This window comes from Meriones unguiculatus, chromosome 9 (genome assembly GCF_030254825.1).
Source record: "Meriones unguiculatus strain TT.TT164.6M chromosome 9, Bangor_MerUng_6.1, whole genome shotgun sequence".
Lineage (NCBI taxonomy): Eukaryota > Metazoa > Chordata > Mammalia > Rodentia > Muridae > Meriones > Meriones unguiculatus.
This window is the reverse complement of record NC_083357.1, coordinates 108307055-108331631: the sequence shown is the minus strand read 5'-3', so window position 1 is coordinate 108331631 and position 24577 is coordinate 108307055. Positions and strand designations below refer to the sequence as shown.

Sequence of the window (24577 nt, the reverse complement as noted above, 5' to 3'; positions counted from 1 at the left end):
TTCCTTAAACAGGAAGTTCATAAACAGCCCTTAATATCGCCCACATTCTGGGTGAGATAGTGCAGAGAAAAAGCAGTAGTAATGAAGTCCTTGGCTTTTTGGGTTTCAGAGTGAGTCAAATATTTCCTCTCATTAAATGCTCATCTAAATGTACTGGCAAACCTTCCAGAGGTGGACACCTTATACCCACAAAGGTCCCAGGCATTTATGTCATCCATCAACTTTAGGTAAGGTATTCCTCAAAACTGATGAACAATTTTCACACAAGTTAAAATATGAAAGACCTCAGGCTACAGAAATAGCATGGATATGGCAAAATATAAAACTCTGCAAGAAGAATGGAAATGTAACATATTACTTACCATGATCCATGTCTTAGAATCACACTCCAGTGAGGAAACATACAATTAAGATATTATTAATAAACATATTAAGTGACACATTCTGTAAAAGCATATGTTTTTGAACCAATAAAGGAATAACTTTTATGTATGTGTGTGCATGAGTGTACATACATTAAATTTTTTATAATTAGGGAAAAGTTATTCTTACTAGAGGAAAAGAGCGACTAGTTCTTAAATTGTTAATAAGGGAGGCTCCACCATCTCAAGGAATCATTACTTAAATCCCCCAAAATTGACATAGTTATCAAGTGTTTATTCAGAAACTATTTAAAAAATTACATGTGCTGGGATACATAACAATAGTAGTTCTGTCTTACAGAGATCCTGTTTGTCATTAGCATCTGCCCAGAGGGATAAAGACATTGCACAGAGACTTGTACAGCCCATCATTTGGTCTTCTGAGGTGCAAGTGCCAGTGGATCTGTACAAATGCAACTGGGTTTGGTTACACAATCGGAAATCGGCTACAATAGTAGTCAAACCAATACATCATTTTGGTTCACTAATAAGAATGCTTTTCAACTTTCTCTGATATAACCAAAACATTTTTTCAATGGAACAACCCAATGAATTGCCCCATCTTTACCGTTTTATACAGTGGGATACAATCAGCTTCATTTTTTTTTCTTATTTTTTTTCTTTTTTTTTAGTTAACTATTTTTTACTTGCAGGTCCCATTGGATGGGTTTTATGTACTTTTAAAGACTTTTGCCATTAAGTGCTCCTTGTATTTAAATATTTAATAGGCCTTTCTGATATCACTCTAGTTTTGGAAATGCAGCTCCTAATACAGTGCAACAATGCCTCTGTGAAAATCATAGGCTAAATAGTGAAGGAAAGAGGAATGCTAAATGTGCATATAAAAATAGGTGCTACAATAAAATATTTGTATATTTCATCAATAAGTTATTTTGACTAATCAATTATGGATCATATAGCTCTGTAATTTTAATGATTTGTCCACATCTATAGTGAGCCTTTCTGGATCACAAGATTTTTTTTTTTTAATTCAAATGTCCAGAATGCATACAAACACATCCTTTAAAAACAAAGGAAAGGATTAAGAAGGTGGGAGGGGAGGGAGGAGAAGTGAGAGAGGATAAACTTCCTATTAAAGTTGGGGTGTGCTAATCTCTTAACCAAAGTCAAGGCTCTAAGGAGAAGAAGGATGTGAGAAGGGGAGCCTAAAGGATGAGTAGAATTTAAGCTGCTTCCACCCCCACCCTTCTTGGAACTTCAGAGCACTGCAAAGGGACCACAACGTGTTTAAGGTCACCCTTGATGCAAATCGCCCTCCCGAAAAGCCCTTCTCTTTTCCCCCACAGACAAGAAGAGAAAGTGATGTGCCTAGTTTACACAAATGTTTCCCACGTGTAAAATTAAAAAGAAATCGCACACCCTTTCAGCTAGCTTCCTCTGAAGCTGAGAATCCCGTGCCAAGGCACTTCGCCCTAAATGTTGAAACGACACAATTAATCACATGTGTTCACCGAGTGTGTCTGCTTGCCTGTTTGTTTTAAACCCAAAAGCTCCAACGGAGTTCCTTTGTTTTTAAAACTGACTAAATGTGGTCTGTTTTTCCAGCACTTCGAGGTAGTCCGGCTCAACATTGAGTTTTGCTTTTAACTCCAGGTACTCGTTCCGGTTCGGTTCTACAAAGACAGCACCCGGAGGGCTGTAGAGCACCGGTTCCCGCAGCCTGCTGTCCCCTGCCCCAGGGTGCAAATACTGATGGGGGCGTCGCAGGTCATAGTTTGGGGAGAAAGTGTAAGCAGCCGGGCTGCATGGGAACTTAGGGTATTCCGGGAGGCTGCTACCAGCAGGGGTGGTGGAGCAGTGTTTGTCTGGCTCTAAAATGCCCCTGTAGAAGCGATCAGCGTCCTGCACCGGCGACAGCAGGTCTTCCCGGGGCTCGATAGTGCTGACGCTGTAGGCGGGGCTCCTCAAGTGGTGGCTTTCCCGCCTCTCCTCCTCCCCAGGCTGCAGCTGCAGCTGCGGAGGGGGCTGCTGCTGGGGCTGTTGAGGCGGTGGCGGCGGCTGCTGCTGCAGGTGGTGGTTGCTGCTGTAGGTGACCTTGAGCTCCTGCAGGTCTTTGTAATCCTCCACGGAGTTGCCTTCTCGAGACCGGTAGATGGGGTTTTTGCACATGTGGCCCAGTGGGTGAGGGATGTATTCATACACGTGGCCCGCGGGAGTCTTCACCTTGGGCAGCGCTGGTCCGCGATGGTGCACGTGCGCGTGTGGGTGGCCGCCCCCGCCGCCGCCTCCACCCCCATACACGCTGTACTGCATGTTGAAAGAGCTCACGTCGGAGTTGTTTGTGCTGGTGTGGTCGCTCTGGTTCTTTTTCCTACGTTTCATGACCAGCACGAAGAGGCCTGCTGCCACGAAAACAGACATGATGAAAACCAGTAGCAGACTAAGGATCAACACCGACAAGGGCACCGAGGACGCCCCAGTGCCGGCACCTAAGCCTGCAGGGGCCCCAGTGCTGTTCAACCTCACAGCTGTTGTAGCTGCGTTGGTCCTGGATGGTACCTGGATAGAAGAGGGCGTGGGCGTGGACACCACCACATCGGAATAGTCCGGACACAGCAGTTCTGACTTGATGGAGCGCATGTAGGTCTCTGCGAATTTCTTGGGCGCCTTACAGATCACCTCATCCACCAACACGCCCGCTTTTAGCTGCTCGATCCACAGTTTCATGCCCACCACATCGCAGGTACAATCCCAAGGGTTGTCGTGTAGATCGATTTGAATGAGCGAGGTTAGCTGATCCAAAACTCCGCTCACTGGCAAGGAGGTGAAGCTGTTACTCCTCAGGTTCAGCCTGAGAAGCGTCAGGCCGGAGAAGACACCTGAAGGTATGGCCTGCAGTTGGTTGTTATTCAAGAATAGCAGCTGGAGGTTTGGGACTGGATCAAAAGTCCCAACTTGGATCTCACGGATGAGATTGTACTGGAGGAAGAGATACTGGAGGCTCTGCAGGCCATAGAACAACTCTGGGCTCAGCCTCTCAATCCTGTTGCCATTCAGATAGAGGCGTCTCAGGTTGCTGAGATCTCCAAAGGCCCGGTCCTGGATCATGGAGATGCGGTTATTACCCAGGTGCAGGAGATCCAGCCCTGTGGCTTCCAGGAAATCTGTCCTGCGCACAACCGTGATGTAGTTCTCTGTTAGATACATTTTCTTGGGATTGTAGGGCTTGGGCTGCAGCTCCGCTATACTCTCGATCTTGCGCTCCTGACAGTTGACATTGAGGCCCAGATCAGATATCTGCAGGTTGCAAGTACATGCTGTGGGGCACTCCAAAGGCACCGGGGATTTGGTCTGGTAGGCTATGCTGGGGCCATAGTTACTGTAGCCCAAGTCTTTAGAGGGCTGTCTGGAGGTGGGCCGCACTCTGGGTTTGTTGGGCTGGCGGGTGCCCTTAGGAGGCTTCAAGGGAGGTTTGTAAACAGCAGAGGAAGAAGTGGCCACAGAGTTGACAGAGGCAGGGGTGGTATGTAGGTACCCCGCGGTGCTTAAAGGGGTCTGCGGCCTCATCTCGTAGTCAGAAATAAGTTTCCTCGGACAAAGCTCCTGCTTGGATACCTCATCCAGGTCCCTGCCGTGTAAACGGAAGGGGGTCTCACAGACCACATCACCCACAAGGGCTGAATAGGAGATGCTGTCCAACCAATCCTTGAGAGAAATTAGTTCACAGGAGCAATTCCAGGGATTTTCTTCCAGCTGTAATTCCACAACTCTATCCATGTGTTGCAACAGCCCCACATAGGGCAGAAGTTTCAGCCTGTTCCCCCGCAGGTCCAAGTGCGTTAAGGGCACAAAACGGAAAAGATTGTTGGGTAAACCTGACAAGAGATTGTCATTGAGAATGAGCACCTGCAGCTTGTGCAGTTTCCCAAAAGCGTTGGCTTCAATGACACTGATGTAATTGTAATCGACCTGCAGGTACTCTAAGTTCTCCAAGCCAAGGAAGGTATCATCTCGCAGAAGTTCCAGCTTATTATTGTTGAGGTGTAGTCTTCTCAAACCCCGCAGCCCATGGAAAGCCCCGGTCTCAATGTCTTGGATAACATTGCTACCTAGATGTAAAATTGAAGCCCCGGTGTAATTGACAAACTCATTGGGATAGAGGCGGCTCAAAAGGTTTCCGGACAACAGGAGGTGATAGATGGGGAAACGGGGAGGGCTAATTTCAGAGAGACTGATGATCCCCCGGTTTTCACAGCTCACAGTTAAAATGCCGTCCTTTTCCTCACAAGGACATGCATTGTCACAGATTTCCCCATAATAATCGATGGTTTCTGCACAGGAAAGGAGGAGAGATGTTACAGCAAATGCTAGAGTCTGCAGCATCCAGCTATGCATTTTTCTGTGAAGGTCCTGTTCCAAAGTTACTGGGGGGCAGCAAACGTGCATTTTACCTCCTGCAAGGAAGAGAGGAAACAAGGAAATAACAGAATATCACACACATACACACACACACACACACACAAATATGGGGTTAATCAGAAAATCTCTCATTCCTAATAGTTTTTCTCTGAAATGGAGGAGGGGTGATATATATATATATATATATATATATATATATATATATATCCCTTGCCTGAATGAAACACTGATGTCCTTCAGACTCTACCAAAATTGGATGTTCATTTTCCTTTGAATTCTCATGTTATTTTATAATGAGCATGCCACCAATTTGCTGTTCCTTAGCATATGAAGGCAGAAAAATTCCTGTGTTACTGTTCTCTGCCCTCTCTCCATCAAAACTAATCCATAAATATACATAAAATGGCTGGCAGTACAATTTCACTGCTCCAATTTAAAAAAGGAAGACGAATCTTAAAAAAAAAAGAAAGAAAGAAAGAAAAGAAAAGAAAAGCAGGGTTCTCCATCTCACCTATACTCAGCCTTCCTTGCTTTCTTTCAGAATCTCTTCTGATAACAGTTTACTGGTAAGGTTTCCCATTTTTACAGTCAAACGTGGGGCCACAATACTTTGGGCTATTTTAAACCACCACAAGAAATGTTGGGGTAGGAACGTGAAGAATACTTTTCAGAGGCAGAAAGGATGCAAGATCATGCATCAAGAGGAGCCAAGAGAAGCTTTTAAATCACCACTTGTCCTGGTAGCTATGAGAATAGAGGTGTGGGGGGGTGTTCGATTTGATGGTGGATTTCACCACAGCGATTAAGCACATCAGAGCTCTAATTGTATGTACCCACTTAGCAGTGCTTCTACGAGAGCGCCCCGCGACCACTTCTTTTCATTGATCATGCCAGCGACGCTACCAAACTGCATCTTTAACCACTGTAATAGTTCCGCACGATGGATTACAAAGAATTCAGCAAAGGCATCCGCAATCTCCGAGCACCTCTGAATACTGTGAGTTTAAAAAGGACATATCTACCACTTGCCCGAAAACAGCTAAAAGTAAACCACCGAACAGAGGCAAAAGCTGTATTACCCAACGCTCCAAGTCAGTTTGTCACGGCATGAAAAAGTAGCCCTTCCGAATTAACAAGATTTGGAACGAACTTTCACCTTGCCAACATCTCCATCTTTGAAGTTGCTTATTACATTTAAATGTCAGTGGCCCCCTTCCATATTTCCTTTCTCTTTGAAAAGGAGGCTGGGATGATTAAGAGACAAAATAGAGGCAAGTGTCACAGGTCTGGATGTTATCTAAGAGACCTCTTTGATCCCCCTCCAATTTTTTTGTCACTGGAAGTCTTCCTTTGACTTACTACTTTGGGTTGACAGCAACACTCTTAAAGCATGGACATAAATGAATGTGCGAGCATTGCGCTGGGGAGTGTTGACAGGACTGTGGGGTTCTGGGAATCTATGCCTTTTCCCTGATCAACCTTGTTTCTGCTTCCCCACCGAAGCCTGGTGAGAATCTCAAACCAGAAGTAATGCCAGGACGTTTCCGAAGCTCAGGTTCAAGCCTGGAAACCTTGCACATCCACACTCAGTCTCACCAACCAGCCTGGATCAGAGCGTCTGCATTCGCACGCACATGTGCAAGTGTGCCTAGGAAGCATTCACATTTGGCCACCCAGACGAATGGAGACCGATCGGAACTATAGTGCAGAAGGCTCGCTGTTACATCAGACCTCCCCTCACCACAGCAGACAGCTCGGGCTCTAAACACCGCGGCATGAAAGCAAAACGTTTACCTTGAAATTTGGGTTCTCCGCTGGATCAAAAGTGCACATCCATTCAGCTGGGTTGGATCCCCTCCCCCTCCCTCGCGGTGCCTCCCCGCCCCCATTCACCTCCTTCCCCATCTCAGAGTCCATTGCAAATTGTGTCCAGCCAGGATTAAATTCGAACGTTTACAACTTTAATTCAGCTCTAGTTAGCCAGGGTCGAACAGCTTTCTCCAAAGCTCCTTTCCATCCACCCCCTCCCCCGCCGTCCCCAGCCATCAAAGGAGACAGAAGATTTGAGAAAATAAAGTTGAATGAGCTGGGAATGCTAACATCTGACTGGGAAAGGCACCACCGATGTAAATTCGCGGGTGCACCACACGTTCTCGGTTTATTAAAACATAAGACAGAGAGAGAGAGAGAGAGAGAGAGAGAGAGAGAGAGAGAGAGAGAGAGAGAGAGAGAGAGAGAAAAGACAGAGGGCGGGGACGGGGGGTGGGCTGTATTTGTTCGCTCCCAAAGAATTTAGAACCTGGATCACAGCCTGCCGTATCCCCGCATTAAACAGCATGGAGTCGCTCCGGAGGGAGCCCAAACCCAGGCCGGACTGGTGGCTCCAGGCACAGCTGCTGGAACCTCCGCTCAGGCAGAGGCAAGCGGAGTTCCAGGACCCGAGGCTCCCCCTCCCCCACCCCGCCCCAAAGCAAAGGAAGGGTAAAGGGAGGAAGAAGGGGAGGGGAGAGAAGGAAAGAAAGCCACTTCGCCGTACCACACAGACACACACAGAAACCCCTTTTGCAAAGTGAACCGCGGACTTACCCCGAGTCACCTCTCAGGGGCCCGCTCATCATAGCCACCCTTTGGAAAAACACCTCTTTGGGGTGTGCACTGATTTTCTGGAGCCCTGGCAGACAGAGAAGGCTGCCGGCGGCGCAGGCTGAGCTGCCGTGGGAGAGCTGCACCCGGACGCCGCTAGCCCGGGGCCGCCGCCGCGGTGGCGACCGCGGGTTCCGGGGCTCCCCAAAGGGCTCTCCCTGGCTCCGCGGTAGCCAGCGCGAGCAGTGGGGTGTGGGGTGTGGGGGAGGGGACGGCCAGGGACTCACTGGCAAGGCAGCTCGCGGCTGGGTCTGGGAGCCTGAGCCGGCAGGGCGGGGAGGGCGCAGTGGGGAGGGGAAGTGGGGAAAACGAGGAGGGGGACGCGGAGCAGGCTGGCTGTCCCCCCACCGCCTGGCCGGCGTGCTGGTCAGCCTGGGCTGGCGCTCGCACCCGCGCTCGCTCGGGCTCCCTCGCAGCCTCGCTCCCACGCGCGATCCCCAGGTCTCTGAGCCCCTTCGCCTCACCCCCTGACCCGGCGGGTACTTACTGTTCCCATCTGCACAGGGGGGCAACTTTCTCCGACCCAGCGGTGGCGGCCGCCCCCTCCAGCCGCCTCGGGCTCTTGGCACCCTCCGGCCTGGGATCGCGCGGGCCGGCCCTCCCCTCCCCCCTAGCCTCTCTCGCTCGGCGTCTTCACCACATTCCCCCCTAGTCAGTGTCGCACGCCCCGGGACGAGCCAGAGGGAGCGGGGCTCGAGGGTGTGCGTGCATCGCCTGCCTTCTTCTTGCAGCGCACACTGTACATGGTAGTGAGGGGGCGAGAGAAGGTGGTACTGGCCCCTGGGCTGCTCCGGCACGGGTTCCTCCGCTGTGCTCCTCTCCCCCGCGCAGCGCGACCACCGGAGCCGGGATGCCTCCGTCCCCAAGGCGAGCCTGCAGTCACGGCCCCTAATTAGTATTTGAAAGGCTCCCGCATCCTCTTGGCGGCTTCACCGCTCTTGGTGTTCGCAGCGGATTTTCGCGATCCCTCCCCAGATGCGGCTCACGATCCTCATTATTTGCAACTCTTTATCTCCGACATCCTTTGAAGGGTCCGAGGGGGGCAGGATCGGCGCTGATTACGCCTGTGGCATGTCCTGGCAGCCTGGACGCTCTGAAAAAAACTCAGGAAAAGTCGCGTCTTCTCTCGTGGGAGCTGAGGAGGCGGCCACATCTGCTGGGTAGAGGGTGCAGGGCCCGGTCCGCTGCACTTGTTTATTGTCGCGCCGCTGGTGCGAGCCAAGCTGCAGCAGACATGATGGGCCTGGGGCGAAGCAGGCGTCCAGTGGCCGGTAGATGGCAGCCGAGGGCGAAGGCGTCCCTGGGCTCCGGAGGCAAAACCAGAACCCCCTTAGATGTCACATTCGTGGAGACAGAGGAGTCTTGGACCATGTGCGCAACTGGAGCGTAGGAGTGTGCCGCCGTCTTCTCGGAAAGGGAGGACTGGAAATAACCCTGACAGTGCTAGGCTTGGTGGTGATCAGGGACAGACGACTCCTACCGGTATCCGCTTGCCCAGATGCCTCTGCCCTTTAGAAGAGTCTGTGTTCCTTGCCTCCAGCGTCTCCAGTAAAGGACCCTGGAGGGAGTGTCTCTTCCTAGCTATAAAGAGTGGCTTACTTTTATATATAAATATATTTTCTTTTCAATTTAAGAGTCATGTTTTATAATTATGTCGAGGTGGTTCTCCAGAGAGAAAGGGAAGACGCTAAGAGAACAAAAATGCTGGAAACAACCGAAATAGAAGCAGTGTCTGATGAAAGCGAGTTTCTTGAAGACTCACCTGATGAACTCCACCTGTAAGGTAAGTACGCCCGGCTTATTCCAGGAAACCAGGAAGCTCCCTCCCCTGAAGGAGGTCTGTATGCTCCTAAGACGTGCTTTGTGTTCTACGAATGTTAGGCCCGCGTTCTCACAAGCAGCAGAGAAAGTTGTTTGGAGTTGGTGGCCCAGGGCAGGCTGCTCAGAGGCTTCTTCCTGTCCTTGATGGTCAGTTTTGCCATTCAAATGCATTTCACTCTTTCTATTCTGAAACAACTTTTTAAACATAAGTGGAATTCTCTGAATTTTAATTTATGGGAAATTATTGTGGTTATACTCTGATTAAACATGTGATTGGTATTAATAGTTTCCAGAGGTAGTATTGGTGTGTGTGTGTGTGTTCGAGAGAGACAAAGAGAGAGAGACTATAAATATCTCTTTACAGAATTCTGTGTGTTACATTGCAAAGCTTTATATACAGGTAGTGAATTATTTCAACCTCTTGAAAATTTTAATGCTTTTAAAATTTCCTCTAAATAAATATGCTGGATACATACTTTTAGCTAAGCCTTAAATACTTTGTTTGAAGCAGTTTTGTTTATTTCATGTAAGTTTGGGTGCTCTGCAAGAAAGAAAGGGCTGACGTAATCTATGATGTCAACTGGTGAAACTCCTACAACTCAGTTAAATTTTCATATTTTATCACAGGAATGTAGCTGCATGTGTCAGGTACTTATCGAAATTTACCCGAAAAGCAATAGTTGCTCTATCTTCACAGAGTGTTTATCTGATAATCTAATATAACAATGTATATTTTTTTATTTTAAAGTGTGAAATCACCAAATCACCATTTTGTTTTGAAATTGTGAATAATTAATTTTACTACAGGTGAATATTAGTCATAGCCAAAAACCTCTGGTATGAAAACACCAAATTCAGTCAGCAATCTAATTTTTAATGATCACTGAGGCAATAGAAGTTCTGACAGGTCATAGAATATTTTGGTTATTATATTTCCCAGGATATCTGCTTTACACTATTTGTGTACGCCACCTCCACAACCTCACTCAATGTGAACAGGGCTTTATATTTTATGTTGTGTTGTTGTATTCTAAATAGTAGTCTGTTTAAAACAAATTTTGTTAAACCTACAAGTATCAAATACATTTGGAATTTGTTCAACTAGCAATTCTGCATGAAACATTTATATCTACATTCCAGATTTCCTTGTGTGGTTCAAATGAATAAACGAAAGCTCTTTAGCATTGATTCATTGTTCAGCATTGCCACAGGCGCCTCGGTCACTTTCACCACTAGGTGTCCCTATAAACTGCTCTGCTGGGAAATGAATTTTAAGAAATCCTGTGACATAGACAAGAATAGACTGCAGGAGAAAAACCACCACAGAAATAAAGAGGTTCAGTTTTAAATGCATAAGCTTCTATTTGCTTTGGCTGTTGCCTATTTTCTAAGAAATATAGAAATGGGTAATATATAAATGAAATTAGAACCACGACTTTCATTTACGTGATCATACACATTTGTTTGATCCATACTAATCAACAGTCATATGATATATATGCATTTTTTCACACAATACTTAAAAGTAAACTCAAAGGTCTATATAAAAACATCTGGATACTATAAAATTAAATCAGTGATTAAATAGTTATTTCAAGGATTAAGGTTTTTAATAATCAGTACAATATTATTTAACTAAATTGGGTGTGAAAAGCTGAGGACACATTATCAAAGCTAAAGCACATATCAAAATACTCAGACAAAAATTATAAATCCTTGTGAAACAACCAAATAAGAATTATAAATGAGAAAATTCTTGAGTAATAACAGTGAGATGTTATGAGCATTGATCAACGTCACTGGCATCTAAATCCATTAGGACTTCCATTTGTTTTTGCTAGATTAGATGGTGAATTGGGAGTAAGAGGTCTAATGCTAAACTTCAGACTTCCCCAAAACTAGATCTAATGTTACTTTTGTGACAGTAATGAATAGCAATGTCCTACAATCCATTTTACTTTAGACTTAAAATACATTTATTTCAGAAGGCTTTGATATCAAAGTTAAATAAATTATTGACCCCTAAAAGGAGAAATTAAACAATTCCTTGTACTGAGAAAACTGAGTCATCATTTCTGGTTGCTTTCTTATTCAATATGTAGACTGAAATGATGGAATGCTTGTTTTTATCTAGTATGCTACTTTTGGAATTGCAACAAATACAGGATACAGTCATATTTGTGAAACCCACAATGATTGATATCACAGAGATTATTTATTCACCTATGGACTTAGCAATTTTCAGTCTAGCACAGAAGAAATACTTGTACGAAGTATGAGTTTTTTCATTCCTTCATACACATCATTGCAAATACACACAGCAATTTGTGTATGTTAGATAATTTTATTGTGTATTTCCTATGCACCTTCTTTGAAAGACAGAATCAACATCTGCCAAAGTTTAAGAAGCATTTATACTTTGAACACTTACTCTTTCAGCACACAGCCTACCTAAATGAAAATGTACAAACGTCGTAGTGAAATAAAATGAACAATTCGATAACAGAGGATAATACATGCAGCGGATTGCTCGATTTGAACAATACTATGAACAATCTCAATGCAAAATTAATAAGCATTAGTATATATTTTGAAGCACTGTTCTACCCTGAATACTACTGAGTGCAGAAAAACTGCTCTGCCATTTTTTTTTTTTTTTTTTTTTTTTTTGTTCTGTGTGCCAGTATAGCATCAAATATTTTCCAATAGAGGAAAGCAAGCAGTAGAGGAAGACAGGAGAGGGATGGGAGGGAGGGAGGAAAGGAGACAGATTTTTTTTCTCGAAAAATATATTTGCAAAAAACCAGTAATGATTATTATCACTTAAAAGAAGACTAGAACTCTTGAAAAGAATTGATAACTTACACTCTAAGTGTTAGTACGTAAAATTTCAGTTTATATGCACATTTATAAAAAGAGATTTAAAAGATCAATATGTGCTTGAAAAATAACAATATTTGGAATAATTATAAGAATTCTGAAGACTTATAACTCAATTCTCAAAATTAAGCTCTAGCCAAGAGTTCTGAAATATATTTTGTTGTTCAATAATAATAATAATATTACTACAGATTCTTAATAGTTTTAAAGATCAGAGTAAATTAATTAGTTAAAAATATTTCCCCTGACAGCTCTTCTTGGTAGATGTCATTTCTGGCTACCAATATCACCTAACAAAATCCAGTTTCCATTGAGTTGAGTGTACAGAACATTAGTTTCATTTCATTGCCTTGGGTGTGAAGAAGAAAATCAAAATAAGTTTGTAGAGCAGAAATGAGAATAAATCTGTAATTGGGAGGTTTGTTCTTTCCTGTTATCTACATGGAGATGAGAAAATAAGCATTTGTTACACATTTAAATACAGAATCTCATCAGACACAGCTAGAACACAGGCTGCTGCCATCTGTCTTGTTCTAGCACTGACACGTGCTTATTGCTGGAAGAGAACCTGCTTTAGTGCACAGCTAGCTAGGGTTTCAAGTCTGTCTTTGCTGGAACAGTGACTATTCCTGTGGAAAACACTCCTTCTTAGTCCTCCTTTACCTCTGGCCATGTTTTGAAAACAAGACTAAACAGACTAAACACGTATCAAGTTTTCTCTGATTTTTCTGTGCTTTTCTTTTTCTTTTCTTTTCTTTTCTTTTTTTTTTTTTTTTGGTTGTTCACTTTCCTTTCAATAAAACAAAACAAAACAAAAACAACCATTTTTCTGAAATCAAGCTTTGGCATGAAAATTTTAGAATTATTTTCTATACAAGAATGTCTAATTTGATATACTGTACACTCCCAATATATCTTTATTCCCTCAAAGTGATCATGTTTTCTCAAGTAATGGTTCATTGTTTTGTACTGCCTTTCCATCTAACAACCTATCAACTAGGCCGTTACCTATAATTACAGAAAATTCAATGCAAGCTTTTGCTCTGGAGGAAGAATCTTCCTCCTTTTTCAAATCAACACTAAAGATTTACACATAGAAATATTAATTTGTATTATCTGTCCATTGATTTAGTACACTTTTCTATTTCCTTATTTGCTATTTTTATTTTCTTTAAAATTAAATTTCATTCCTTATTGGCATAACAATGGTGTTGGTTTTTCATCTTCCAAAGCAGGAAAAGGAACTCCAGAAAACTCTTCATATGCAGAAATTTTACTTGTCTATGAATTTCTTCATTTAACAAGTGTTATGTTCATGTACAGAATGTGATGATGTCTCCCTCTTATAATTACAATGAAATCTATTTAATTCATATTATGAAATTCCAATGATCATCACACTTACTTTTTGATGATAAACTTAACATTTATCATCAAAATATATGGTACATAAGCATAAGATTGCATGAGAGTATATGTTATGAATATTTGACAAGATCACCATAAGCAGATAGTGGCTATTGAGCAATTGAAATGTAGGAACACGCTGTTACTTATATTTAACCTTCTTAAATTTAAGTCTCCATATGCAGCCATTAGCTGCATATTAGATAGGGCAAAGTTAGAATATTAATTCCTAAAAAGACTCAAGCTCCTTTTTTTGTGCAATTTCTGGGTTACCATGAAAATTCAGTCAAATATAAACAGCTGTATTCATAAGTAATGGCAATGATTATGATACCTGCAAAATAAGGATGATTATTACTCATATTTGGCAAGGGGTCTGGTCTGTATTCTGTGGAAGGTCTCTTCAATTCTTCCAAACCACAGTCATTTAAGGATCTTAATGTTTATTAAAGAGATCAAGTAAATGTTCTGGCATCTCAAAATTTCTCATTATATATCCATTTTTTTCCCTATAAACAAGAAAAAAAAAAGATTGGTTTAGATCAGTAAAATATCATTAGAAAATGGGTGTGTTTTCATGCATGCTGAAGCTCTCTCCAAAGTCCTTGTCTTCTTTTTGTAGCTTGGGGTGCTTGAAGTTTCAATAAATGAAAGTTGTCAGGAGTATTATGGTTTAGTCATTATCCAGATAACTTCAGTGTAGAAAGATGGTGCTCAGTCAGGAACAACAGTACTTGAGTATTTTCACTTCACCTATTTCATCTTATTCCACTTCAAAGAGCTTTATCTTTCAACTTTAATCATGTGTACATATGAGTATATGTGTAGGGTTTGTGTGTATAAGCTCAGTGCCTGTGGAGGACAGGAAAGGATTACAGATCCCTTGGAGCTGTAGATACAGATGGTAATGCAGTCTTTGTAAGGAATGGAAACCAAATCCAGGTACTCCTTGAAAGCAGGATAATGCTTAACTGCTGAGCCAGTTCTTCAATTCCTCATTTTATTTTCATTTGCATGCATGTAGGTACGTTTGTATTTGTGTGTATGCACATATGTATGTTTGTATGTGCACAAATATTATGTGTGCATCTGCTTTGGATGTTTTCTGTAACTACTATCTATCTTATTTTTTTGAGATAAGATAGGTCATTGAACCTGGAAGTTATGAATTTGTACCTGGCTCACTCTTGCCTTCTCTGCATCTCCTCACTACTTCCAGCATGGCTTCTAGAAGTCTCATGCCTGCACTGTAGTCACTTTATCAACAGGACCATCTCTCCAGCCCAGATTTCACCAATTTTGATTTTTTTTTTAAATGCACTTTAGCTTGTAATGTTTTCAACTATGAGAGTGGGCAGAAGTTGAACAGCAAATTATCATTAATTCATTAATGGAATGTATTAGAATGGGTTTTGTTTTTTTTTGCATGGAAAGTTAGCCAAGTCTGGTTTACATAATATTATTTCTCAGCATTTTAACACTGTTTTAGGTCATAGAATCAGTCCCTGCCACAGAAAATTAATGTTTATTATTAAGGTCAAATACTTTTACACAGTTTACCCAGAGTTTTAGGTAAAAATAATGAAATGAGAAGGATTATTACTTGTCTGAAAGCTTAGTTAAAAATAAATAAAAAAAATGTCTTGGCCTGGAACAGTATAGCTATTCTTAAAAACCTCATTTAACAGAAATTAACAACAAAAAAAAAAGTGACCAAAATTTGAAAGAGAACAAGGGTGGGTATATAGAAATGTTTAGATGCAGGACAAGAAAGGGTCAAAATATAATTACACTATAATCTTAGAAATAAAAATGTAACTAAAAATAAATGATAAAATAACATCAAGAAAGTGTAAAGAAAGACAATCATAAAGAATAAAGAAAGAAACCTTTCACTGAGAAACAAAACCAAACTATGTAAACAAACAAGAAAAAAAAAAACTCAATTCTTGATGCAGTTTGTACATTTGTAGTTGTGAAAATATTTCCCTAAGCAGTTGATAAGATTAACTGTGCTTTCTCTCAAAATACTGGATGATGAGCACATTATTTTATCAAATGCTAATTATTACAATAGTATGCTCTTGGGAAAATGTAATCATTAAATTTATAATTAAAACTATTAATTTTGTGTTGCACATTGAAATTTTAAAATTATGTATTCTTCTCTCATATGTGACATCTTGACCACAGTTGAACTTTCCTCCTCTCCTCTACTCTCCCACCTCCACCTTCCCACTCCCCTAGATCCAATATGTCTCTCAACTGAAGAATGGAAAAAAGAAAGTGCAGGACAAATACACAATGGAATATCACTAAGATTTAAAAAGAGTAAAGTAATAAAATGGGTAGGCAAGTGGATGAAACTAGAAAATAATGTCTTTATCTTATGCTACCTTTATGAAAACGTAACTTTTGAAGGAACAGATTTCTCAACTCAACTTTTCTGTAAAATTACATAATGCAACTTTTATTCTGTGGTTAAAAAATTATGCCTTCAATCTCCCTAATCTTCTATAGTGACATAAAATTCACATTCAGTGACATATAACACATCATAATACTCTAAAACTTTTAGTTATTACCATATCTCAATAAAAAATAGTCAATTTTGATTTGAAACACCAACATAAGATTAAAGTTTTCATTCTGCATTTCATCTGTGTCCTACTACCCTTCATATAAAACTACTGCTGTGTACACAGACTTCGATCAACGATTACACTTTCAGTTGTTCAAAAACTGATGTACATGAGTTTTAGTCTGAGTAATACTTAGTATAAATGGTGTGAGAATTTCATATGTGCATACCATATTTCCATTATTGCCATACCTCTATCTCCCCTTCTAATTCCTCCCATGTATGCACTCCCTCTGATATTCATGATATCTTTTCCTGTAATTATAGAACATATATGTATGTGTGTTATATAAATCCTTTATGTGTGTAGTTTGATTAACTATTGTCATACCTTCATGGCTCACCAACACTCCAGCTTTGTCAGCAATATAATGAAAAATATATTATACCAAGTTGGTCATTGTTATTGCTTATAGGTATCAAATTTGTGTCAGGTTTTTTATTTTGTTATTTTTCTCCCCTGGAAGACTGCATAACGTATTCAGATACTATGAACGCTATTACAATTAAAAAATGTCCCATTGTAACATCAGCGTAATAGCAATTTGAGGTAATATGAATAACCTAGTTCTTTAGCAAAAGGGTTGTGAAGGGTAAAAACAGAAATCAGTCTCATGAGCTTTGTCATAGTATAATGGAATACATTATCCACAGATGAGCATGAAAAGACAGCTTGCAACTTTAAATTCAAAATTAAAGGTAAACAAATTATGAACATATACAAATGTACTCATTTCTTATATTAGTCATTTTATTTAGATTGTCTTTTTTCATCTATGTATTCTAGTGGTTTAGTGAAATAATTTGGCTTATCGATGATGTCTTAGTTAACTTTCTGGTACTATGATAAAACACCATGAACAAGCATATATATATGACTTTAATTGAACTGTTCGTTCCAGTGGGTTCAAGTTCATCGTGGGATAGTGAAGGCATATTACCTGGAACAGCAGACATATTTTCTTGCCCAAAGAGAGGACAGGGAAAGCACACTGAGAATGATATGTGTCTTTTGAAACCTCAAAGCCTACCCTCACTGACACACCTTCTCCAACAAAGCCACACCTCCTAATGCTTCCCAATTCCACCTACTGAGAATTAACTAAGAAAGCCTATGAGTTTGTGGGGGTCATTGTCATTCAAACCAACCTGATAAACACCCAACTTTCAACATAGTTAATTGCAGGTTTAGATTTTTCACCAAACCTACTTTATTTAGAGTTCTAAAGCACCTTTACTTCCATTGCAACACCCACCACCAAAACCTAAGGTAAGAGATTAGTAGGGAAAAGGGCTGCAGTCCTCTTTTGTCATTATTATTATTATTATTACTATTACTATTTATTACAATTTATTCACTATCTATCCAGGTTGTAGACCCCTCTCTCATCTCCTCCCAGCTCCACTGTCCTTTTCTCTTTCCCCTATGTCCCTCCCCTAGTTCACTGATAGGGAACATATTCCTCCCCTATATCTGACCTTAGCCTATCAGGTCTCATAAGGACTATCTAAATCTTCCTTCTCTGTGGCCTAGTAAAGCCAGCTCAACAGGGGGAGGTGATCCAAGAGCAGGCAACCAAGTTCATGCCAGTGACTGCCCCTGCTCCCCTTACTAGTGGACCCACTAGGAGACTGAGCTACCTTCGGGCTACATTTGAGGAGGTAGTCTAGGTCCTCTCCATGCATGGTCCTTGGTTGATTAATCAGTCTTTGCAGACCACCACTGGGCCCATACTTTTTGGCTCTGTTGGTCTCCTGTGGAGCTCCTGCGCCCTCCAGGTCTTACTATCTCTCCCGTTCTTCTGTAAGATTTCCTGCACTCTGTCCAAAGTTTGGCTATGAGTCTCAGCTTCTGCTTCAAATAAAAAATCCAGAAATGAATTTATACACGTACGAATATTTGATTTTTGACAAAGAAGCCAAAACCATAAAAGGGAAAAAAAGATAGCATCTTCAACAAATGGTACTGGCTAACTGTATATCTACACATAGAAAAATGCAAATCGATCTATATTTATCACCCTGCACAAAAGTGAAGTCCATGCAGATCAAAGACCTCAACATAAAACCAGACACACTAAATCTGTTAGAAGAAAAAAGAGGGGAAGAACCTTGAACTAATTGGCACAGGAGACAACTTCCTGAACAGAACACTAGCAGCAAAGGCTCTAAGATCAACAATCAATAAATAGGACCTTATGAAACTGAAAATATTCTGTAAAGCAAAGGACACTGCCAACAAAACAAAATGGCAACCTACAGATTGGGAAAAGATCTTCAGCAACCCTACATCTGACAGTGTTAATACCCAGAATATATGAAGAACTGAAGGAGTTAAACACCAATAAACCAAGTAATCCAATTAAAAAATGGGGTACAGAGCTAAAGAGAGAATTCTCAATTGAAGAATATGGAATAGCATAGGAACACTTAAAGAAATGCTCAAATCCTTAGTCATCTGAGAAATGCAAATCAAAAGTACTCAGAGATTCCACCTTTCACCCATCAGAATGACTAAGATCAAAAACTCAAGGCACAACACATGCTGTAGTTCTCCTTTATCGACTTCCTGCTGTTCAGGGTCAATGGGTCATTAGGGTATTACCAGACTCAGTTGTCAGGATACCAGCAGTCCAGTTCAAAGGTCAACAGGAAGCAGTCAAAGACTCTATTGGATTGCTCAAAGAAGCTCTCTGGAATGTTTCCCTCTATGAAGTCAAGTGTTACCACTGGAAGATCAGTACAGCTATCCAAAAACCAATGGATGTCTTCTGTGTGTGAGCCTCTAAATATGTCCACTCCTTAAAGCCCACCCTTGGATGTTTTCAGCTGGCCAAAGTCAAGCCCCTCACATGTGAGAGGTGAAAGCAAAACATAATATAGCCTCTCACAAGCCAATCGGGGCAACATCATGTGTCCACTTTGCAGCAAAAACATCACATGACAAAATTCAGTCTTCAAAGAAACTAGAAATTTCCACTTTAGTCAATAGTTTTCTATATTTCATTCAGAGAGCACTGTCTAAATTCTAGATTCTAGACAATGCTCTGAATTACAAGGACTCATGGGACCTATTTGTGTGACTTAACTATGACTTTTTTCAAATGGATATTTGGAACTTTTATCAAAGTTTATAAAAAAATGAAATAAATGTATAATGATGTACATATTCTTAGTACTTAGCTGTGATGTGAATTATTTCCAGATTTTTAATATGTCTTCAATAAATTGTTTTGAAAAACAAATTACTAGGAGTATATTCAAATTGTTAATGTATAAGCCACTCTTGAGATTGTTCAAATAATAAACTATCTATTAAACTGATAATAAATATATAAAATATCATGTATGCTGATATAATTCAGTACTGAGAGTAACCTTGAATTTATATTACTATAGCAAAATTCATAAACATGTATCAAAATGACCTTGTATAAATATAACAACATCTTTAAGATAGATATAATAATCTAACTTTTGTTATATTTATAACAAATGATTTCTATATAGTTTATAATAAATATAATAAATATATTTATTTATTCTTATAATATATTTCTATATTCCCTTTTTTTCTTTTCAACCCATTTCTCCTTACCTACAAAAGAAAAAAAATAGAGAAAAGAAAAAAGAAAAGACAGAAATCCTTGAATCTGAATCGTCTTTTCTCTGAATAAGATGATTAATAATTTAAAACCAATTCCTTATGACAATAAATACCCATAGCCGAAGAGCACAACCAAAAACCTCCCGAAACTCCCTCCATGGAAATAGAACATTATTCTTTTCATGGCTGTTTCTCAATGACTTGGTGGTTAAAAAAAATCCCTCATGTGGGTCCAAAATAATATTGGAAAAAAGTTGCTAAATTACCTAGCAATACCATTTGTGGTCTAGTCTCTTAATGTTGAGAAATTTCAAGCCTAGTAGAAGTCCTGTTTCTTGCAGTCTGAATTGTTGGACCAATTGAGATCAGCAGCTTTCTTTTAATTTCTCCTGGAGGCAGGCTCTGATGAGGAAGAGCATCAAGGATGCTTGAAGCCAGACCATGTAGGATGGTGGAGCAGTATAGATGTGTATGTAATGAGGTCTTTTATTAGACTAAAAGGGGGAATTGTGGAGCAATGTCTTGTGTGGATATAGCAGTTGTCAGTAAAGGTCTGATTGTCCAATCAGGTAGGCAGGACAGGCAGTCGAAGGTGGGACTCCAGGTAGAGGGTATGGAGAAAGAAACTCTAGGAAGGGAAGTAAACAAGGCCTTTAGGCCTTTTGCCAGGAGATTGGAGGAAAACAGATGTGTTCATGGATGCTGGGAGGATAGCTGGCCACGTGCCTGAGAAAGGCAAGATGGTGATGAACTCTTGGCTGTCGGAACAGATGGAGCAGAAGCTACCCTGGGAGTCATCAGATTGGCAAGTGATTGGCTTTATTGGGTTTTAAAAGTATGAGGAATAGATTAACTCAAAACCCGAGCAGCATAATACTTATACCTTAAAAATACTAGCTGGCTAAATAAAAATTATGTTGTAATAATTTCCTGCATTTATTTAATATAGAAAGAATATTTCTTCTCTCCTTCTTTGTCTTCTATAGAGCTATAATGTTTCTTCCTCCATATATTGTAATTTAAAGTGTTGCCAGGTCTGGGCTAGCATCTGTGTGAGCTTCTCTTTTCCATCTCTTGTATTCTGATGGAGAAGCTTGCCTCTGTGGTTCCTGTTCAAGTTTTTTTTTTTCTTTTTCTTTTTCATTTTATTGTACTGTTTGAATGTCCATACATTTCATTAATGGATTTATTCACATTTTCTTTAAAGTCCTTGGACATATTCATTATGACTCTTGAAGTTCTTGTCAAGTGTTTCAGCTATATTGCATTTCCCAGAGTCCACTGTTAGGTTGCTGGGCTCTAAAGGAAACATGTTCTTCAAGTTATTGACAGCATTTTCAGTCTGGATTCTGGGCTCTGGGGTTCCGGTGATTGAACTTTAGCTGTTAATATCTGGCTCTGCCTTTGTTGTGTGTGTTTTCTTTTCCTTGGTTTCTGTTGTGGCACCTGGTGTTTTGGAGTTTGTAGCGGTTATGTGTTACCAGACACTGAGTACTTTGCCATTGCTGTAGCTGTGGCCATCCAGATCTCAGGTAGAACTTCTTTTTAGGTTGTTGTAGATGGTTATTAAAATTTACTATTGGTTTATCTTCCTATAAAGAAGATAATCTTGCTGCTAATCTTAAACAGCTGTATAACCAAATCACCACACAGAGACTGGGTTTTTAGTTAACCTAGAACACAATCCTGGGCAATATTTACTCCCTTCTAAACCTCCAAGCCCTCAGTTTCCTAACATTTAGATTTCTCACATTATACTTGCTTTTTGTGAAATCTTAGGTCTGGTTCATGCTCCACGTCCTCCAAGATCTCTCTCTCTCCTCCAGCTCTGCTTTCCTAGCTCTCCCTCTCGCCCCTTCTCCTCCTTCTCTTTCCTGCTTGCTAGCTCCTCCCCTCTTTCCTGTCCTCTGGCTCCTCCCATTGCACAACATTGTATCTAGTTGCTTTATTTTGTCCTGTTTACACAGAGTTGAGACAGGATGCTTATAATGAGTATCACAATGCAATATCTGGATTGAAACCAGAGAGTTGGGGGTGGGGAAATCAGCATTTGAATTAACATATACATTTTAAATTAGCATATACATTTTAAAAGAACATTACACCAACACTAGGTTTTGAGAGAAAGGAATGGGGATGGGCTTAGAACTATGAGTGAATGAATGAGAGTGTTCACAGTGAGGAGAAAAGCTTTGCTGCCATGAAGATCTTTGAAGTTCCCAGGGAATGGAGGATGAGAGGGACTACAGAGTCCTACATGAAGTCTGCCATAGGGCAGATGAGAAGGCTCTGGAATTGGAATCAGAGTATGGGATAGAAAGGGAAAATTACCTACCTGATTCCATAGCCAGGATTGCCTGTTGGTTTTCAGAAAAAGTATGCTCCCAAAATGTTTTTTTTTTTTTTTTCATTCAAATGGTGACATGGTGTAAGGGGAAAACCAAGTTTTGCTGCTTTTCTTCTGACCCCATGCTGAAACATGCACACACACACACACACACACACACACACAGACATGCACGCGTGCGTGAGTTCGCACATGCCACACAAACAGGCACACACAGGGTAAAACGTTATTAAAATATGTATATTAACATATTTTCCTGTTTTGAATTTTAATAGTTGTTAATAAATATTTGCATGTAATAAGGATCATAGAAGCATCATATATACACCATAATAACATAATATCAGAAGAAAAATCACATCTACTCTTTCACATATAACATGAAAATCTGAAGCATAATGCAAATCTATTATATAAATATTTTAGAACATAAAGGCATGAACCCAGAAAATTTTCTTATAGCTCTAAAAGGTACAGAATCATTTATATCTCTTTGTACTTGTGTGTAGGCTAAACCATTGCGTGTGGCAAAGAGTACATATACTCCACCTTGGGAATCCGTCTTTCTGACCTCCTTCTAATGCAAATGGAGATTGCTGCAGCAGGATTCGAGGCTGCATCTTGGGGATCTGCCAGAAACTCCCAGTCAGAGTACAATGAGTGCATTCACAAAGAAGCATTCACAAATGTCAGAAGGTAAATGTCCACAGGCACATGGTACTGTTTTAGTGCTTCCAGCACATTCGTGAGATCTGGAGAAACTAAAATCTGATAACTATATCTTCTATAGGAAATGCATCTCAGAAAATACTTACTCTTGACGTGACCAGGAATAAATAATTAAGCGTCCACAGCTTGAGAAGCATCGTTGTCTTAGACCATCACTTCTGCAGTTGTTTTGCAGCTAAATTCCACTGCCAAAGAAAGTATTTTGTGTTGCAATAAAATGTCAGTAACTTTCTCTGGGCAAACACCTGCAGATACCTGCTGACAGTGGTTGAATAAGTTTTAGGATCATAAGCATCACAACATGATCCAGAATCTGCAAAGAAGTGCTAGATGAGAGGGCGAGGGAGTCAAAATCTGAGGAATAGCACCCATGTGCAGGTATTTTGTATTTCTATTGCACTTGACATAAAGGCAGAATAAATTATCTTCTGAAAGGTATTATATAGCTAAGGAGAGTCATATAAAAGGAAGTTACATTTGCAAGTAAGATTTCCGGTTTGCAATAATGTACCATAATTTATTTTCAGATTTTTCAGGTGAAATGATTAATTTCTCGAAGATGTTTACTCATATATCTATGTTCTCATAGAGATCAAAAGATTAAAGTCATACCAGACTTTTAATTATGTTTTTAAAATAGCTTGGCATGCAGTTTTAATATCTGAATATTTTAAATGAGATTTTAAAATTGCTCTTTCTGTAAAAGTTTATCTCTGTTTATTCCAAAGAGGGGGGTAAGTTGATTAAACCATGACTCAGTCTACTCATTTTTTTTTTTAAGAAGAATGCACTTCAGCTGTATGGATTGTTAGTTGTCAGTTCACCTAGTAGATCAAAATTCTCAATATAGAAACCTGGTTTGTGGTATTTTGTGAATTATTGAGCTTTATTTTAGATAATTTATTTCTAGTTACATCATCATGCAAAAACATTTAGAACATTCTCTATGTTAACTTTAGAGTTTGTTTTGGATCATCATTAGAAGTGACAACAAAAAAAATATATATAGAGAGTCAGTTTAAATGAATTTCAGAAGTGTTAGGCCTAATGAAGAAGACAGAGAATTACACACTTATTTTTTTATTTTAAAGATTTATTGATTTAATGTTATGTGTAAGAGTGGTTTACCTGCATGTGTATTAGTGTAACATGTATGTGCAGTGCCTGAGGATGCCAGAGCAGGCATTTGGTTCTCTGGAAGTGAAGTTATGGATGGTTGTTAGTTTCTCTCTTGATTTGGAAGATATCTCTAGGTCCTCTGAAGGGTAGACAGTGCTCTTAATCCTTAATCGCTAGCTATCTCTCCAGCCCTTATACTAATGTAAAGAAGCAGACAGTATGATTGGGACCCTAACTGTAGTGTCTGATTTTGGGGAACTGGACAAGCCTCTCAATTTTATGACTTCCAGAGCAATGTATGTTGATCTGAATCAAGTGCTTAAGCGAAGCTAGTAACTTACTCTGAAAATTTACAAATAGAAATAACACCTTAATCTCATGGGTTCTACGCTTTTTATTTGGGGGGGGGGCTGTCAGCAGTCTACATAATTTGCATACGATGATTAGATACTGAATTTATTTATTTATTTTTAGATACTGAATTTATTATAAGCTTGGGTAACTTGAATTTCTTTACATAGATGACCAATAAGTTCATAAAGCAAGCTATAAAACTGTAGTCATAAACACATGTTCTCACT

The 24577-nt window shown here is 40.3% G+C and overlaps 1 protein-coding gene and 1 long non-coding RNA gene across 13 annotated transcripts in view; one reads left to right on the top strand and one right to left on the bottom strand.

Annotated features, from left to right (window-relative positions):
* Window positions 1–636: 636 nt before the first annotated feature.
* On the bottom strand, window positions 637–8190 carry Slitrk5 (SLIT and NTRK like family member 5). 4 transcript variants are annotated; one of them, XM_060391583.1, is made up of 2 exons: window positions 8124–8190; window positions 637–4837 (listed from the first exon to the last, which is right to left on the bottom strand). In XM_060391583.1, the coding sequence occupies exons 1-2, from the start codon at window positions 8188–8190 to the stop codon at window positions 1956–1958; spliced, it is 2949 nt and encodes a 982-aa protein (XP_060247566.1). In that variant the 3' UTR covers window positions 637–1955. The 4 variants fall into 4 exon arrangements, with proteins under 4 accessions (XP_060247566.1, XP_021520370.1, XP_060247564.1 ...); XM_021664695.2 differs by lacking the exon at window positions 8124–8190 and adding an exon at window positions 7933–8063; XM_060391581.1 differs by lacking the exon at window positions 8124–8190 and adding an exon at window positions 7389–7613.
* A 607-nt stretch (window positions 8191–8797) lies between these two features.
* LOC110541176 (uncharacterized) overlaps window positions 8798–24577 on the top strand; it is a 361531-nt gene continuing 345751 nt past the window's right edge. For 7 of the 9 annotated variants that reach the window (XR_009594300.1, XR_009594303.1, XR_009594297.1 and 4 more), the window contains exons 1-2: window positions 9012–9228; window positions 22658–22844. This is a non-coding gene — a long non-coding RNA (uncharacterized LOC110541176). Of the gene's footprint in view, window positions 8928–9011; window positions 9229–22657; window positions 22845–24577 lie in introns of those variants that run through there. The other 2 variants (XR_009594304.1, XR_009594301.1) reach the window with 2 other exon arrangements.

Excerpts from the sequence above, each read along its gene's own strand:
- Slitrk5 (XM_060391583.1), bottom strand. The coding sequence starts at position 8,190 with ATGTACAGTGTGCGCTGCAAGAAGAAGGCAGGCGATGCACGCACACCC. Across the intron at positions 4,838-8,123 it reads CTCGAGCCCCGCTCCCTCTG|GAGGTAAAATGCACGTTTGC; the intron begins GCTCGTCCCGGG and ends TCTTCCTTGCAG.